Here is a 19,327-nt window from a genome sequence, read left to right on the forward strand (position 1 = left end):
GCCAAAAGTATATAAATTGTGCCGTGTCAAAATATATATGGACCTAACTGTGTGTGTGTGTGTGTAGGTATATACAGTGAAGGAAATGCGTGTTTGCTCCCCTGTTGATTTTGAATGTTTGCCCACTCACAAAGAAATGATCGGTCTAAATATCGAATGTTCGGTGTATTGTAACACTGAGAGACAGAATAGCAACAAAAAATTCAGCAGAAATGCATGTCTAATAAATGATGACTGATCTGCATGTTCATGAGGGAAATAAGTATTTGATCCCCTATCATTCACCAGGATTTCTGGCTACCAGGTGTCTTTCATACAGGTAACAAGCTGAGATTAGAAGCAATCTCTTAAAGGGAGTGCTGCTAATCTCATTTTGTTACCTGTATAAAAGACACCTGTCCACAGGAGCAATCAAATAATCAGATTCCAAACTCTCCACCATGGCAAAGACCAAAGAGCTGTGCAAGGATGTCAGGGACAAGATTGTAGACCTACACAAGGCTGGACTGGGCTACCAAACTATGGCCAAGCAGCTTGGTGAGAAGGTGACAACAGTTGGTGCAATCATTCACAAATGGAAGAAACACAAAACAAGTGTCAGTCTCCCTAGGTCTAGTGAACCATACAAGATCTCACCTCATGGAGTGTCAATGATCATGAGAACAGTGAGGAATCATCCCAGAACTACACATGAGGATCTTGTCAATGATCTCCAGGCAGCTGGGACCACAGTCACCAAGAAAACAATTGGTAACACACTACGCTGACAAGGATTGAAATCCTGCAGTGCCCACAAGGTCCCTCTGCTCAAGAAAGCACATATCCAGGCCCTTCTGAAGTTTGCCACTGAACATCTGAATGATGCAGAGGAGGACTGGTTGAATTTGTTGTGGTCAGATGAGACCAAAATCCAGCTCTTTGGCATCAACTCAACTCGCCGTGTTTGGAGGTGGAATGCTGCCTATGACCCCAAGAACACCATCCCGACTGTGAAACATGGTGGTGGAAACATTCAGCTTTGGGGGTGTTTTTCTGCTAAGGGGACAGGACAACTGCACCGCATCAAAGGGACGATGGACGGGGCAATGTACCCTCAAATCTTGGGTGAGAACCTTCTTCCAGGGCATTGAAAATGGATCATGGATGGGTGTTCCAGCATGACAATGACCCAAAACACACAGCCAAGGCAACAAAGGAGTGGCTCAAGAAGAAGCACATTAAGGTCCTGCAGTGGCCTAGCTAGTCTCCAGACTTAAACCGATTGAAAATCTGTGGAGGGAGCTGAAAGTTCGAGTTGTCAAACGTCAGCCACCAAACCTTAATGACTTGGAGAGGATCTGCCAAGAGGAGTGGACCAAAATCCCTCCTGAGATGTGTGCAAACCTGGGGGCCAACTCCAGGAAACGTCTGACGTCTGTGATTGCCAACAAGGGATTTGCCACCAAGTACTAAGTCATGTTTTGTGAAGGGGATCAAATCCTTATTTCCCTCATGAACATGCAGATCAGTCATCATTTGTTAGACATGCATTTCTGCTGAATTTGTTGCTATTCTGTCTCTCAGTGTTACAATACACCGAACATTCGATTTTTTAAAATCAGCAGAGGATCAAATACACATTTCCTTCACTGTATATATATATATATATATATATATATATATAGAGAGAGAGAGAGAGAGTGAGTGCTTTGAAAAAGTCTTCCTCCCCCTTGAAATTTCCCACACTTTGTCATGTTACAACCACAAACATGGGATTTGATGCAATACACAAAATGGCACATAATTGTGAAGCGGAAGGAAATTGATAAATGATTTTCAAAATTTTTTACAAGTAAATATCTGAAAAGTGTGGAGTGCATTTGTATTCAGCCTCCTTTACTCTGATACCCCTAACTAAAATCTAGTGGAACCAATTGCCTTCAGAAATCTCATAATTAGTAAATAGAGTCCCCCTGTGTGTCATGTCATCTCAGTATAAATCCAGCTGTTCTGTGAGGTCCTCAGAGAATTGTTGGAGAACATTAGTGAACAAACAGCCAAGGAACACACCAGACAGGTCAGGGATAAAGTTGTGGAGAAGTGTAAAGCAGGGTTAGGTTATAAATAAATCTCCCAAGCTTTGACCTCACCTCATCCTACCAAGCACTGCTCAATCCATCATCCAGAAATGGAAAGAGTACGGCACAACTGCCAACCTACCAAGACATGGCCGTCCACCTAAACTGACAGGCCGGGCAAGGAGAGCATTCAGAGAAGCAGCCAAGAGGCCCATGGGAACTCTGGAGGAGCTGCAGAGATCCACAGCTCAGGTGGGAGAATCTGTCCACAGGGCAACTATTAGTCGTGCACTCCACAAATCTGGCCTTTATGGAAGAGTGGCAAGAAGAAAGCCCTAAGAAGTCCCGTTTCCAGGAAGTAATGTGGGGGACACAGCAAACGTGGAAGAAGGGGCTCTGGTCAGAGGAGACCAAAATGGAACTTTTTGGCCTAAAAGCAAAACTCTATGTGTAGGGGAAAACTAACACTGTACATCACCTTAAACACACCACCCCCACTGTGAAACATGGTGGTGGCAGCATCATGTGGTGAGGATGCTTTTCTTTAGCAGGGACAGGGAAGCTGGTCAGAGTTGATGGGAAGATGGATGGAGCCAAATACAGGACAATCTTAGACAACCTTAGAAGAAAACCTGTTAGTCTGCAGAAGACATTTCAGGGGGGAGGGGAATACATTGTAACATGACAACATGGGGGACATTTCAGGGGGGGGGGGAATACATTGTAATATGACAACATGGGGGACATTTCAGGGGGAGGGGGAATACATTGTAACATGACAACATGGGGGACATTTCAGGGGGGAGGGGAATACATTGTAACATGACAACATGGGGGACATTTCAGGGGGGGAGGGGAATACATTGTAACATGACAACATGGGGGACATATCAGGGGGGGGGGAATACATTGTAACATGACAGCATGGGGGACATTTCAGGGGAGGGGGGGATACATTGTAACATGACAACATGGGGGACATTTCAGGGGGGGAGGGGGAATACATTGTAAAATGACAACATGGGGGACATATCAGGGGGGAGGGGGAATACATTGTAACATGACAACATGGGGGACATTTCAGGGGAGGGGGGGGAATACATTGTAACATGACAACATGGGGGACATTTCAGGGGGGAGGGGGATACATTGTAACATGACAACATGGACATTTCAGGGGGGGAGGGGGAATACATTGTAACGTGACAACATGGGGGGCATTTCAGGGGGGGAGGGGCGAGTACATTGTAACATGACAACATGGACATTTCGGGGGGGGTGGGGGAATACATTGTAACATGACAACATGGGGGACATTTCAGGGAGGGAGGGGAATACATTGTAACATGACAACATGGGGGACATTTCAGGGGGGAGGGGGAATACATTGTAACATGACAACATGGGGGACATTTCAGGGAGGGAGGGGAATACATTGTAACATGACAACATGGGGGACATTTCAGGGGGGAGGGGGGAATACATTGTAACATGACAACATGGGGGACATTTTGGGGGGGAGGGGGGAATACATTGTAACATGACAACATGGGGGGGAAATACATTGTAACATGACAACATGGGGGACATTTCAGGGGGGGAGGGGGGAATACATTGTAACATGACAACATGGGGGACATTTCGGGGGGGGGATACATTGTAACATGACAACATGGGGGACTTTTCGGGGGGGGGGGGGAATACATTGTAACATGACAACATGGGGGACATTTCAGGGGGGAGGGGGAATACATTGTAAAATAACAACATGGGGGACATTTCAGGGGGAGGGGGAATACATTGTAACATGACAACATGGGGGACATTTCGGGGGGGGAATACATTGTAACATGACAACATGGGAAACATTTCAGGGGGGGAGGGGGGAATACATTGTAACATGACAACATGGGGGACATTTCGGGGGGAGGGGAATACATTGTAATATGACAACATGGGGGACATTTCAGGGGGGAGGGGGAATACATTGTAACATGACAACATGGGGGACATTTCAGGGGGGAGGGGAATACATTGTAACATGACAACATGGGGGACATTTCAGGGGGGGAGGGGAATACATTGTAACATGACAACATGGGGGACATTTCAGGGGAGGGGGGGGGATACATTGTAACATGACAACATGGGGGACATTTCAGGGGGGGAGGGGGAATACATTGTAAAATGACAACATGGGGGACATTTCAGGGGGGGAGGGGGAATACATTGTAAAATGACAACATGGGGAACATATCAGGGGAGAGGGGGAATACATTGTAACATGACAACATGGGGGACATTTCAGGGGAGGGGGGGGAATACATTGTAACATGACAACATGGGGGACATTTCAGGGGGGAGGGGGATACATTGTAACATGACAACATGGACATTTCAGGGGGGGAGGGGGAATACATTGTAACGTGACAACATGGGGGGCATTTCAGGGGGGGAGGGGGAGTACATTGTAACATGACAACATGGGGGACATTTCGGGGGGGGGGGGGAATACATTGTAACATGACAACATGGGGGACATTTCAGGGAGGGAGGGGAATACATTGTAACATGACAACATGGGGGACATTTCAGGGGGGAGGGGGAATACATTGTAACATGACAACATGGGGGACATTTCAGGGGGGAGGGGGGAATACATTGTAACATGACAACATGGGGGACATTTTGGGGGGGGAGGGGGGAAATACATTGTAACATGACAACATGGGGGACATTTCAGGGGGGGAGGGGGAATACATTGTAACATGACAACATGGGGGACATTTCAGGGGGGGAGGGGGGGATACATTATAAGATGACAACATGGGGGACATTTCGGGGGGGGGGGGGATACATTGTAATATGACAACATGGGGGACATTTCGGGGGGGGGGGGGAAATACATTGTAACATGACAACATGGGGGACATTTCAGGGGGGAGGGGGAATACATTGTAAAATGACAACATGGGGGACATTTCAGGGGGAGGGGGAATACATTGTAACATGACAACATGGGGGACATTTCAGGGGGGGAGGGGGGAATACATTGTAACATGACAACATGGGGGACATTTCAGGGGGGGGGGGGGGAATACATTGTAACATGACAACATGGGGGGGAAATACATTGTAACATGACAACATGGGGGACATTTCAGGGGGGGAGGGGGAATACATTGTAACATGACAACATGGGGGACATTTCAGGGGGGGAGGGGGGAAGGAATACATTGTAACATGACAACATGGGGGACATTTCAGGGGGGGAGGGGGAATACATTGTAACATGACAACATGGGGGACATTTCGGGGGGGGGGATACATTGTAACATGACAACATGGGGGACATTTCGGGGGGGGGGGGGAATACATTGTAACATGACAACATGGGGGACATTTCAGGGGGGAGGGGGAATACATTGTAACATGACAACATGGGGGACATTTCAGGGGGGAGGGGGAATACATTGTAACATGACAACATGGGGGACATTTCAGGGGGGAGGGGGAATACATTGTAAAATGACAACATGGGGGACATTTCAGGGGGAGAGGGAATACATTGTAAAATGACAACATGGGGGACATTTCAGGGGGGAGGGGGAATACATTGTAACATGACAACATGGGGGACATTTCAGGGGGGAGGGAGAATACATTGTAAAATGACAACATGGGGGACATTTCGTGGGGAGGGGGAATACATTGTAAAATGACAACATGGGGGACATTTCAGGGGGAGGGGGAATACATTGTAACATGACAACATGGGGGACATTTCAGGGGGGGAGGGGGGAATACATTGTAACATGACAACATGGGGGGGGGAAATACATTGTAACATGACAACATGGGGGACATTTCAGGGGGGGAGGGGGAATACATTGTAACATGACAACATGGGGGACGTTTCAGGGGGGAGGGGAATACATTGTAACATGACAACATGGGGGCATTTCAGGGGAGGGGAATACATTGTAACATGACAACATGGGGGACATTTCAGGGGGGATACATTGTAACATGACAACATGGGGGACATTTCAGGGGGGAGGGGGAATACATTGTAACATGACAACATGGGGGACATTTCAGGGGGGAGGGGGAATACATTGTAACATGACAATATGGGGGACATTTCAGGGGGGAGGGGAATACGTTGTAACATGACAACATGGGGGACCTTTCAGGGGGGGAGGGGGGAATACATTGTAACATGACAACATGGGGGACATTTCAGGGAGAGGGGGACTTCTTCAAGGCACTATATATATGTATATATATAATATATATGTAAAGTAATCTTCCTACAATAAACATAGAAGGATGCAGCTCCTCTATCCTCCAAAAGGTGGCAATCTCTCTTGTGCCTGGTGGAACGCACAGACAGGAAGTGATGTCAGGCACAGAGGGGAAGTTCCAGGTGAGAGGAGCAGTGGAGGGAAGTAGAATGGAGTCATTGCTGAACATGGCAGCAGAGGAGGTAATAAGATATTATTTCATATTTACACTCTGCAAGGCACTCTATGCTTTTTTAATTTTTTTTTGTTCAACCAGCAGGGTTGCATAAAAAAAACAAAATTACTTGATTCCCCCATCCGTACAATCGCTGTGGATGGGGGAATCCTCCCGCTGAGTGATTGTATTCTGAGAGAGGGGAGACACCCCCTGCCATAGCCGGTGGCACTGACTGACTGTGATAAACCCCACAGGGTGGTTGTACAGAAGTCGATCGGTAGATGTAATCCTGTAAAACCAGCCTGCCCATGGATCAAAATTCGGCCAGTCCCAGCTGATCTATGGCCGGCTTATCTCCATCATGTCTCTGTATATTCCACATTCCGTCTTTTTATTTCCAGGAGAGGCTGCTACACACACCTAATGTAATAATATGATAATACACCGCCACCCACGTAATACTCCTGATTCCTGCACTGTATACACTAGGCCAGGGGTGGGCAAACTTTTTGACTTGAGGGCCGCAATGGGTTCATATATTGGACCCGGGGGCCGGACCAAGAGTAGATGAATGATGTGTATGTGTCATCCATAGTAAGTATAGTAATATTCCCCCATAGTAAGCATAGTAATTAATCCCCCATATAGTAATTCATCCCCCATAGTAATTCATCCCCCATATAGTAATTCGTCCCCCATATAGCAATTCGTCCCCCATATAGCAATTCATCCCCCATATAGTAATTCATCCCCCATAGTAATTCATCCCCCACATAGTAATTCATCCCCCACATAGTAATTCATCCCCCATATAGTAATTCATCCCCCATAGTAATTCATCCCCCACATAGTAATTCATCCCCCACATAGTAATTCATCCCCCATATTAATTCATCCCCCATATAGTAATTCATCCCCCATATAGTAAGTCCCCCATATAGTAAGTCCCCCATATAGTAATTCATTCCCCATATAGTAAGTCCCCCATATAGTAATTCATTCCCCATATAGTAAGTCCCCCATATAGTAATTCATTCCCCATAAAGTAAGTCCCCCATATAGTAATTCATTCCCCATAAAGTAAGTCCCCCATATAGTAATTCATTCCCCATAAAGTAAGTCCCCCATATAGTAATTCATTCCCCATATAGTAAGTCCCCCATATAGTAATTCATTCCCCATATAGTAAGTCCCCCATATAGTAATTCATTCCCCATATAGTAAGTCCCCCATATAGTAATTCATTCCCCATATAGTAAGTCCTCCATATAGTAATTCATTCCCCATATAGTAAGTCCCCCATATAGTAATTCATTCCCCATATAGTAAGACCCCCATATAGTAATTCATCCCCCATATAGTAAGTCCCCCATATAGTAATTCATTCCCCATATAGTAAGTCCTCCATATAGTAATTCATTCCCCATATAGTAAGTCCCCCATATAGTAATTCATTCCCCATATAGTAAGTCCCCCATATAGTAAGTCCCCCCTGTGTCAATTCACTTACCTTTGCTCCTCCGCGCGTTCCTCTCGTATTCCCGCGCCGTTCTGGTCTTCAGGGAGGACTGTGAGAGAAGAGTTCGTCACGCTGCCCCGCCTACATCCTGGCTGCCCCGCCTACATCCTGACAGCTGCAGAGTCCTGACGCCCGAGAGGAGGGAGGGGGCGGCCATCCTAGAGGGGGGGCGGCCATCCGAGAGGAGGGGAGGGGAGAGGAGGAGAGGAGGTCGCCCGCCCGCCCGCCCGAGAGGAGGGAGGGGAGCGGGCGCCCGGCACACAGGAGAGCCGCATCTATTGTAAAGAGCCGCGGCTTGCCGACCACTGGCCTTGCGGGAGCCTAGCTCCGCGGGCCGGATTAAAAGGTCCGCCGGGCCGTATACGGCCCGCGGGCCGTAGTTTGCCCATTGCTGCACTAGGCTATACATTATATACTCCTGATTCCTGCACTGTATACACTAGGCTATACATTACATACTCCTGATCCCTGCACTGTGTACACTAGGCTGTACATTACATACTCCTGATCCCTGCACTGTGTACACTAGGCTGTACATTACATGCTCCTGATCCCTGCACTGTGTACACTAGGCTGTACATTACATGCTCCTGATCCCTGCACTGTGTACACTAGGCTGTACATTACATGCTCCTGATCCCTGCACTGTGTACACTAGGCTGTACCTTACATGCTCCTGATCCCTGCACTGTGTACACTAGGCTGTACCTTACATGCTCCTGATCCCTGCACTGTATACACTAGGCTGTACATTACATACTCCTGATCCCTGCACTGTATACACTAGGCTGTACATTACATACTCCTGATCCCTGCACTGTGTACACTAGGCTGTACATTACATGCTCCTGATCCCTGCACTGTGTACACTAGTCTGTACATTACATGCTCCTGATCCCTGCACTGTGTACACTAGGCTGTACCTTACATGCTCCTGATCCCTGCACTGTGTACACTAGGCTGTACCTTACATGCTTCTGATCCCTGCACTGTATACACTAGGCTGTACATTACATACTCCTGATCCCTGCACTGTATACACTAGGCTGTACATTACATACTCCTGATCCCTGCACTGTATACACTAGGCTGTACATTACATACTCCTGATTCATGCACTATCTACATTAGATTGTACATTACATACTCCTGATTCCTGCACTGTATACACTAGGCTGTACATTACATGCTCCTGATCCCTGCACTGTATACACTAGGCTGTACATTACATACTCCTGATCCCTGCACTGTATACACTAGGCTGTACATTACATACTCCTGATCCCTGCACTGTATACACTAGGCTGTACATTACATACTCCTGATTCATGCACTATATACATTAGATTGTACACTACATACTCCTGATCCCTGCACTATTATTATTATTATACAGTATTTATAAAGCGCCGATAGTTTGCTCAGCGCTGTACATTACAAAGGGGGACAGAACATGTGACAGAACAATAACAATACAATGCAAAACATGAGGGGATTGAGGGCCCTGCTCTTTCGAGCTTACAATCTAGGAGGGAGGGGATAGTGGCACAGGAGGAGATAGCTGTGGGGGATGGGGTGGTAGGAAGAGTGGAGGAGGTCGGCAAGTTAGCAGGGGGTGGGGTAGGCTTCCCTGAAGAGGTGGGTTTTCAGGGTGCACCTAAAGGAGAGTAGGTGATAATCTGATGGGTTGGGGCAGGGAGTTCCAGAGGATGGGTGACACCCTGGAGAAGTCCTGGAGGTGGGCATGGGAGGAGGAGACCAGGGAACTAGAGAGAAGGAGGTCTTGTGAGGAGCGGAGTGTGCGTGCTGGGCGGTACTTGGATATTAGGTCGGTGATGTAGTTCGGGGCAGTATGGTGGACGGCTTTGTACGTCAGTGTTAGGATTTTGAATTTGATCCGTTGCGCAATCGGAAGCCAGTGGAGGGATTGGCAGAGGGGGGTGGCGGAAACAGAGCGGTTGGAAAGGTGAATGAGTCTGGCAGCCGTATTCAGGATGGACTGAAGCGGGGATAGCCAACGGCGAGGCAGGCCAGTAAGGAGGGAGTTGCAGTAGTCGAGTCGTGATATGATGAGGGATTGGATGAGCTGTTTAGTGGTTTCTGGGGTTAGGAACGTGTGTATTTTGGCGATGTTGCAGAGGTGGAGTCTGCACGAGTTTGTTAAAGATTGGACTTGGGGCTGGAAGGATAGGTTGGAGTCCAGAATGACACCAAGTACTCTGGCCTGCGGGGCGGGTTCGATGGTGGCGTTGTTGGACATGATGGAGAAGTCAATGGGGGGTGGTGTCCGGGCTGGGGGGAAAACAAGAAACTCTGTTTTGGAGAGGTTCAGTTTAAGGAAGTGGAGCAACATCCAATCAGATATGTCACTCAGTAGGTGTGTGATTCGGGCGGAGAATGAGGGGGTGAGGTGGGGGGTTGAGAGATAGATTTGTGTGTCGTCGGCATATAGGTGGTAGTTGAAGCCGTGAGAGTGTATGAGTTGGCCAAGGGAGGAGGTGTAGATGGAGAAGAGAAGGGGCCCGAGGACGGAGCCTTGAGGGACCCCAACAGAGAGGGGGAGTGAGGGGGAGGTGGTAGCATTATAGGTAACGCTGAAAGAGCGTTGTGACAGGTAGGATGAGAGCCAGGAGAGAGCAGAATCTCTGATCTCACTATATACATTAGATTGTACATGACATACTTCTTATCCCTGCACAGTATACACTAGGCAGTACATTACATACTTTCGAGATCTCTCTTTGGTACTTTGTGCTGTATGTTACATAATATGGACACCTGTACTCCATATGCTGTGTTGTACATCAGAAACTCCTGATTCCTGCACTGTATACACTGGTTTACACATTCATATTCCTGATCTCTGCACTTCGTACCCTATGCTGTATGGTGCTGAATATTGACACCTGTAATTTGTATGCTATTTTGTACATTACATACTCCTGACCCCTGCACTGAATACACTAAGGGGTACTTGCATATTCATGAGCTCTGTACTTTATACCTTGTGCTGTATGTTACAGACTACTGACACCAGGCCTGTTTGGTACATTACATAGTCCTCACCCCAGCAGTAAATGTGCTATTTTGTACATTACATACTCCCGACCCCTGCACTGAATACACTACGGGCTACTTGCATACTCCTGAGCTCTGTACTTTATACCTTGTGCTGTATGTCACATACTCCTGACACAGTCACTCTATATGCTATGCTATTGCGTAATAATGACCATAGCGTTTACTGTCCATGCTGGTTGCTAAGTAGTCTCTATCGGTCTAGGCCGAGGACCTGATGGACATAAAAGTTGAAGTCAAAGAGGAAGAAGAAGAGACATCTATCGGTGGCGATCAGCCGCCTACAGAAGAGGAGGAAGAGGAGGAGGAGGTGTTGAAGGTGATCATTAAAGATGAGGATCCCTCTCTAAATATCAGCACTGGTGAGTCCTGGATGATGTGGATGATAAATGTTGGTCCAGCAAGGAAGAGATACCAATTTTCTATTGAAGTGATCACCGTACAGATCGTATGATGGAGCTGAGGAGGTCTTCTCGTTTTAACCCTCATCAGTTCTGGACCATTTACCTTCCATTAATAGGAGCATGGTTTGGTTTTTAACTGTCACTAAACACCCTTTGTCTGAATTTGTGTGCACTCAATCTTTGTAGTCGTTGAAATTTTTCGATCATCTATCCTCGTGGAATGGTGATTTCTAGACTGGAAATGTCCATAATGTTGTTCTTCACCATGGGTGACTGCAGAAGACCAAGTGGTCCATCGAGGTCTACCCCTTTATTGTTTTATGATTTTTAGGCTTCATGTCTGAGTGTAGATCTTTGGTTATCTGAAGTATCAACTACACTTTTATCAAAATAATTCTTTATGAGAATATTTTTTTTAATTTTCCTAGTTTGAGGTCATGTCCCCTTGTTCTTGGTTCTTAGTTTCATATTGAAAATAATGACCTCCTGAACCTTATTCACACTCTATTTATATAAAAGTTTCTATCATGAAAGGAGGTCACCAGCAGGAGGAAGGAGGTCCTGATCCCTCTATATAGATCTTTGCCACTAGAGGGGTCACCGGCAGGAGAAAGGAGGTCTTGATTCCTCTATATAGATCTTTATATCACTAGAGAGATCACTAGCAGAAGAAGGAGGTCCTGATTCCTCTATATAGATTTTTATGTCACTAGAGGGGTCACCAGCAAGTAGAAGGAGGTCCTGATTCTTCTGTATAGATCTTTATATCACTAGACGGATCGCCAGCAGGAGGAAGGAGGTCCTGATTCCTCTATATAGATATTTATATCACTAGAGGGGTCACCGGCAGGAGGAAGGAGGTCCTGATCCCTTTATGTAGATCTCTATATCACTAGAGGGGTCACCGGCAGGAGGAAGGAGGTCCTGATTCCTCTATATAGATCTTTATCTCACTAGAGGGGTCACCAGCAGAAGGAGGTCCTGATTCCTCTATATAGATCTTTATGTCACTAGAGGGGTCACCAGCAGAAGGAAGGAGGTCCCGATTCCTCTATATAGATCTTTATATCACTAGAGGGGTCACCGTCAGGAGAAAGGAGGTCCTAATTCCTCTATATAGATCTTTATATCACTAGAGGGGTCACCGGCAGAAGGAAGGAGGTCCTGATTCCTCTATATAGATCTTTATGTCACTAGAGGGGTCACCGGCAGAAGGAAGCAGGTTTCGATTCCTCTATATAGATCTTTATATCACTAGAGGGGTCACCGTCAGGAGAAAGGAGGTCCTGATTCTTCTATATAGATCTTTATATCACTAGAGGGGTCACCAGCAGGAGGAAGGAGGTCCTGATTCCTCTATATAGATCTCTATATCACTAGAGGAGTCACCAGCAGGAGGAAGGAGGTCCTGATTCCTCTATATAGATCTTTATATCACTAGAGGGGTCACCGTCAGGAGAAAGGAGGTCCTGATTCTTCTATATAGATCTTTATATCACTAGAGGGGTCACCAGCAGGAGGAAGGAGGTCCTGATTCCTCTATATAGATCTTTATATCACTAGAGGAGTCACCAGCAGGAGGAAGGAGGTCCTGATTCCTCTATATAGATCTTTATATCACTAGAGAGGTCACCAGCAGAAGAAGGAGGTCCTGATTCCTCTATATAGATCTTTATATCACTAGAGGAGTCACCGGCAGGAGGAAGGAGGTCCCGATTACGAAATATGAAAAAGTACATTGCTTTGATACTAACTTCAAAAAATTATTCCCAACAGATGGACGCTATGTCTGGGATACTTCAGAGGGCCGTCATGGTCTATCTTCGGATTATAAATCTGAGGCTAGTTTCATATCTCGAGAAGCGATGCCTGCTCCTCTAAATTCACAGGACAAGTCTTATCATATTAACAGATCAAAAGATCCCTCAAATTCTGAGAAGTCTTCTGGAAAATTCCATTCTGTTACCCAATTGGGAAAACCTTCTAATAAACCACGTACTGTTCAACACAGCGATAAGATATTTTCATGTTCCGAGTGTGATAAATACTTCACGAGGAAGGCACACCTCATCAGACATCAGAATAATCACTCCGGAGTGCGGCCCTTTCCATGTCCAGAGTGCGGGAAATCTTTCAGGGACAAATCAAGCCTTGTCCTACACGAGAGGGTCCACAAGGACGAGAGACCTTTCCCATGCTCGGAGTGCGGCCAGAGCTTTAAATGGAAATCTTATCTCATGACGCATCTCAAAGCACACAGAGGCGAGACTCCTTTTTCGTGTTCCGAGTGCGGGAAGTGTTTCAAAGAAAAGAGAGCCCTTATAATACACCAGCGAGTCCACACGGGGGAAATGCCGTATTCGTGTACGATGTGCGGGAAGAGTTATACCCGGAAAGATACTCTGATCACACACCAGCGCACCCACACGGGTGAAATGCCGTATACGTGTACAGAGTGTGGGAAAGGGTTCACGCGGAAACAAACGCTCCTCAAACACCATCGAACTCACACAGGGGAGCGTCCGTATACCTGTCCAGAGTGCGGCAAATGCTTCACCCAGAAATTCTGCCTTGACCAACATCGGAAAATTCACATAGACAAGAATGCCTTCTCCTGCTTACAGAGCGACCGATCATTGACCACAGAATTTGAGCTACAGCGGAACGTTCCCAACAGCGAGAAACTCTTCTTGTGCTCGGAGTGCGACTATGTATTTATAACGAAGGCGCAACTCCTTATACATCGGAGGGTTCACACCGGAGAGAAGCCCTTTTCCTGCTCCGAGTGCGGCAAATGCTTCTCACAGAAAGGAAGTCTCAACACCCATCTGAAATGCCACACCGGCGAGAAGCCCTTCACCTGTTCAGAATGCGGGAAATGTTTCATACAGAAGGGACAGCTCCTTACGCACCAGAGGAGGCACACGGCAGAGCGTCCTTATGCCTGCTCAGAGTGCGACAAGGCGTTCAAAGTAAAATACGAACTCCTCCAACACCAGAGGTTCCACACCGGGGAGAAGATCTTCTCCTGCATGCGCTGCGGGAAATGCTTCATAAAGAAGTCACAACTTATTGTACACGAGAGGGGTCACACTGGCGAGAGACCCTTTTCCTGTTCCCACTGCAGGAAAAGTTTTGCGCAAAAAGGTCACCTGAATAATCACATGAAAGTCCACACTGAGGAGAAGTCGCTTTCCTGCCCGGAGGGGACGGCTAACCTAGAAAGTGAATCTAATTCAACGTGAAAGACCCCGAGCCTGCTGGAGACAAATGACAAAAGTATGGTGGTATTTTGTAGGGTGTATCGTTCTATCACTGGAGAAGTCGGGTATTAAAGATGTCCCACATGATCCCATGCCTCCCAAAATGTTATACAGTCCCTTCTCCGTGACTCGTTCTCAAGTGTTTGTAATCTGATCTTCATACCCTTTAGTCCTGTTCTACGATCAAGCTGAAGAACGGGTTCGAGAAAATGGTTGGTATCACTTGAAGTGAATCTAATTCAACTTGAAAGACCCCAAGCCTGCTGGAGACAAACGACAATAGTATGGTGGTGTTTTGTAGGGTGTATCGTTCTATCACTGGAGAAGTTGGGTATTAAAGATGTCCCACACGATCCCATGCCTCCCAAAATGTTATACAGTCCCTTCTCCGTGACTCGTTCTCCAGTGTTTGTAATCTGATCTTCATACCCTTTAGTCCTGTTCTACGATCAAGCTGAAGAACGGGTTCGAGAAAATGGTTGGTATCACTTGAAGAACGCAACCTACTGACTATGGTAGATAAAAAAAAAATATTTAACAACTATGCATTTCCTTTCAGATATAGTGGATCATAAAGATCTCTAGAAAATAAATGAGGATATATATCATTAGGACCCCTTTGTCTGGTTGTTACAAAAAAATACAAATCCCTGTAACGTGCCCATGAGTAAGCACAGAAATATCCAACACTGGTCATGGACCAACGAAGGAGTCATGGTAAGTAGAGGGATTTTCTTTGTTCGTGTTTCATGTCTGAGGTTTACAACCATTTTAAGCCCTCTGCATCACCGTGGGACCTCCAGGTTGCAGCCTACACTGGAAAAACTTTTCCAAACTAACGGGACAATTCCAATTCCCAGTACGTGTTACCAGGTAGAAAAAATGCCATGTCCTCCTACGGAACCCTTGCCTTTGCTCTTCATGTGGCCACCATTTGTGGGAAGCTTGTTCTACATGCCTTGTTCAAAAAGTGTCAACCTCTAAACTTAGAACTTTTGACTCTGTAGCCCACCAGGTAAAATAATGCCATGTCCTTTTACGAAACCCATGCCATTCGTCTTCTTCTGACCACCATTTGTGGGAAGCTTGTTCTACATGCCTTGTTTGAAAAGTGTCAACTTCTAAAATTAGAACTTTTGAGTCTATAACCCACCAGGTAAAATAATGTCATGTCCTACACAACCCTTGCCATTGCTCTTCATCTGGCCACCATTTGTAGGAAGCTTGTTCTACATGAATATAAAAAGGGGGTATGTAGCGCTACAAAATTACAAATAAAATGTCATCATATATCATCACAGAAGTACATATTGTCCATAAAGTGTATCCGGAGGGCAGACGGATAAGATCCTATGGTGTCCCCAATCCAATCTGACAGAACGAAAAATGTATATAGTGCGGTTATGCGCTTACCACAATTACATACAATATGGGCATTGTATGTAAATCAGCAACAGGAAATCACGGTCTGGTCAACAGCATGAGCAGCATCTGGTCATGTAAGGACATCAAGGCCAGTGGGTCCAACGTTGTCCAGGCATCCAGTGGCTCCTTATTCCAGATCACCACCTTACAAAGCTCATTAAAAACGAGCCAGGAGGCAAGAAGGTATCAATGGTGAAGTACGTTTATTCAGAGTAAAAAACCAAACAAAAGGAAGGAACTCACATCAGCATAGAAAGGTACATCCAGGTGTCATTCTTAGGTTCCCTGGTGGCTAGTAGTTCCACCAACATAAAAGGCTTGCATCCAGGTTTAATTAAAAGACCCTGGTGGCTAGTGACAGAAAGGGACCATATATAAATATATATCCCACAGATCCCAGGGTTAAGATGACCATCCAGATCCAATCAAAGAATCCCTGGTGGTTAGTGGTTCCCTGGTGGTATAGGCGTCAATAGGGTGGATCCCCTAACATGTTTCGAGCACACCGCTCGTGTTCTACATGCCTTGTTCGAAAAGTGTCAGCCTCTAAAGTTAGAATTTATGACTCTGTAGCCCATCAGGTAGAATAATGCCATGTCCTCCTACGGAACCCATGCTGGCCACCATTTGTAAGAAGCTTGTTCTACATGCCTTGTTCGAAAAGTGTCAGCCTCTAAAGTTAGAATTTATGAGTCTGCAACCCATCAGGTAGAATATTGCCATGTCCTCCTACTGAACCCATGCAATTTGTCTTCTTCTGGCCACCATTTGTGGGAAGCTTGTTCTACATTCCCTGTTCGAAAAGTGTCAACCTCTAAAGTAAGAACGTTTTGAGTCTGTAGCCCACCTGGTAAAATAATGTCATGTCCCCCTACACAACCCTTGCCATCAGTCTACATCTGGCCACCATTTGTAGGAAGTTTGTTCTACATGCCTTGTTCAAAAAGTGTCAGCCTCTAAAGTTAGAACTTTTGAGTCTGTAGCCCACCAGGTAAAATAATGTCATGTCCTCCTACACAACCCTTGCCATCGGTCTTCATCTGGCCACCATTTTGTGGGATGCTTTTTCTACATGCTTTGTTCAAAAAGCGTCAGCCACTAAAGTTAGAATTTATGACTCTGTAGCCCATCAGGTAGAATAATGCCTTGTCCTCCTATGGAACCCATGCTGGCCACCATTTGTGGGAAGCTTGTTCTATATACCTTGTCCGAAAAGTGTCAGCCTCTAAATTTAGAATTTTTTCAGTCTGTGGCCCACCAGGTGCCATAATGCCATGTCCTCCTACACAACCCTTGCCATTGGTTTTCATCTGGCCACCATTTGTGGGATGCTTTTTCTACATGCCTTGTGTCAGCCTCTAAAGTCAGAATTTTTTCAGTCTGTAGCCCACCACGTAGAATAATGGCATGTCCTCTTACGGAACCCATGCCATTCGTTGGCCAATGGTGGCCAACTCTGACCACCATTTGTGGGAAGCTTGTTCTACATGCCAAGTGTCAGCCTCTAAAGTTGGAATTTTTTCAGTCTGTAGCCCACCAGGTAGAATAATGTTATGTCCTCCTATGGAACCCTTGCCATTGGCTTCATCTGGCCACCATTTTTGGGAAGCCTGTTCTCTATGCTTCTCTTCTTCCTCAAGGAACAGTAAATTCCTTAGTTGGTTGTAGTTTCCTACCTCTCATTTCACTAATATTCAGTAGTCTGTAGAAGGCTCAGACCAGATTTGGACATTTTCTGTAAACTGGACATCACACGGTCGGTCAGTGACTGGGGATCTGAGTCACTTGGGCATCAGGTTACTACAAAGCAGATTCTCTGGTTTCTTTCTGCTGCTAGGGTTAAAATGAACCCCAGTACTACAGTGTGATCCATTTGAAAGCTTTGATTCAGATTCGTTCTTGGTTGGACTATGTGCTCTTCAGATGTATCAGTTTTTATGAATAAATATAAGGCCTTAACTTTTCAGTTTGACGCTTTGAGTCTTTCTTTCCTTAATCACTGGAACTCCATAAAGTCCCATGCCTTACACTCCAATGCCTTCACTCCTGCATTCCCTTCTCCATTGGAGCTCTGTAGCCTGCAATTTTCTCCTTCTTCTCTATGGCCCCACCAGCAGCTACAATGTCACCCTAGTATTAACCATGCCAGGATTCAAAAAGTGTTGAATTAGGCTGAGGTGCCCCATTAATCCCAGGTACGCCGAATAGGAGTTATGCTGCCTTGGGCCACTATCCAATCATGAAATACATTATACTACTAGTCTACTGGACTAAATACAAATCCTCAACTTGAATGCATCTCGATTCTCCTGAGCAATGCCTCGGACCCCCTTCTTGGGGTGCCTTAATCAATGCAATCACATGGTGGAACCTTGGAGTTCACGCCGCTTGAGCCCAAGAAAAATCTGTTTCTGCATACTCCCGACCCCTGGGATAGCGGTGAAGCCTCTCACTTCTCTATCCTAACTCTCCTCTCCCTACTTTCCCATTGCTCCTCCCTCCCTTCATCCCCTCAAATCTCCCTCCATCCCTTTGATAATTCTATTTCTTGACAAACTTCATGGCAGCATACAAATGGGTAGACTTCACCCCCGCTCCTACCTCATAGGACCCCATCTCTTACATTTTAAGGATGATCCAGTCCATGTGTGTCAAGCTCCTACCTTTCCTCAGAGTTGTGCTGCTCGTGCATTTTTGCATTCGTGCCCTGTATGTTCCCTTGCAGCAAGCTCTTGTTCTGTTCTCGTTGCGCTCCTGGTAACCGACTCGGCTTGGATAAGACTATTCTCTGCTTTATCCCTGTACCTGACCCTCCCATTGCTGAACCCAGCCCGTGACCTGAGTATTCTTTGCCTACCGTCTTGTACTGTCCGCTCCGTTGTTATAGACCCGGCCTGTCTGACCACGCTATACGTTTTCCCATCTAGCTCCCACCAGCGGTACGCCATTGGTGGTTGTCATTACCGCAGCTGGGGTTACTCGGGGGCCGCGACCTGGTCTTGGGCTGCGTCAAGTCCATCCCCACCATCAGGGGCCCTGGTGAAGGGCAGCCTGGGGCTTGGACTCCGCGCCCTGAGGGACTCTGGTCTGTGGGTAGTGGCTGTCATCAGTCGCTGC

The 19,327-nt window shown here is 46.4% G+C and overlaps 1 protein-coding gene across 1 annotated transcript in view; it reads left to right on the forward strand.

The window, feature by feature from the left end:
- The window catches only part of LOC149453434 (uncharacterized), a 52,278-nt gene extending 36,885 nt beyond the window's left edge, over positions 1 to 15,393 (forward strand). Inside the window, exons 10-12 of the mRNA XM_089688645.1 lie at positions 6,415 to 6,546; positions 11,324 to 11,480; positions 13,299 to 15,393. Of these exons, the coding sequence (XP_089544771.1) occupies positions 6,415 to 6,546; positions 11,324 to 11,480; positions 13,299 to 14,767 (1,758 nt within the window). The 3' untranslated portion in view covers positions 14,768 to 15,393. The remainder of the gene's footprint in view (positions 1 to 6,414; positions 6,547 to 11,323; positions 11,481 to 13,298) is intronic.
- Positions 15,394 to 19,327: the final 3,934 nt, after the last annotated feature.

The sequence above is a fragment of the Staurois parvus genome, unplaced genomic scaffold (assembly GCF_062004578.1).
Source record: "Staurois parvus isolate SC_StPar_1 unplaced genomic scaffold, SC_StPar_1.0 ptg000449l, whole genome shotgun sequence".
Lineage (NCBI taxonomy): Eukaryota > Metazoa > Chordata > Amphibia > Anura > Ranidae > Staurois > Staurois parvus.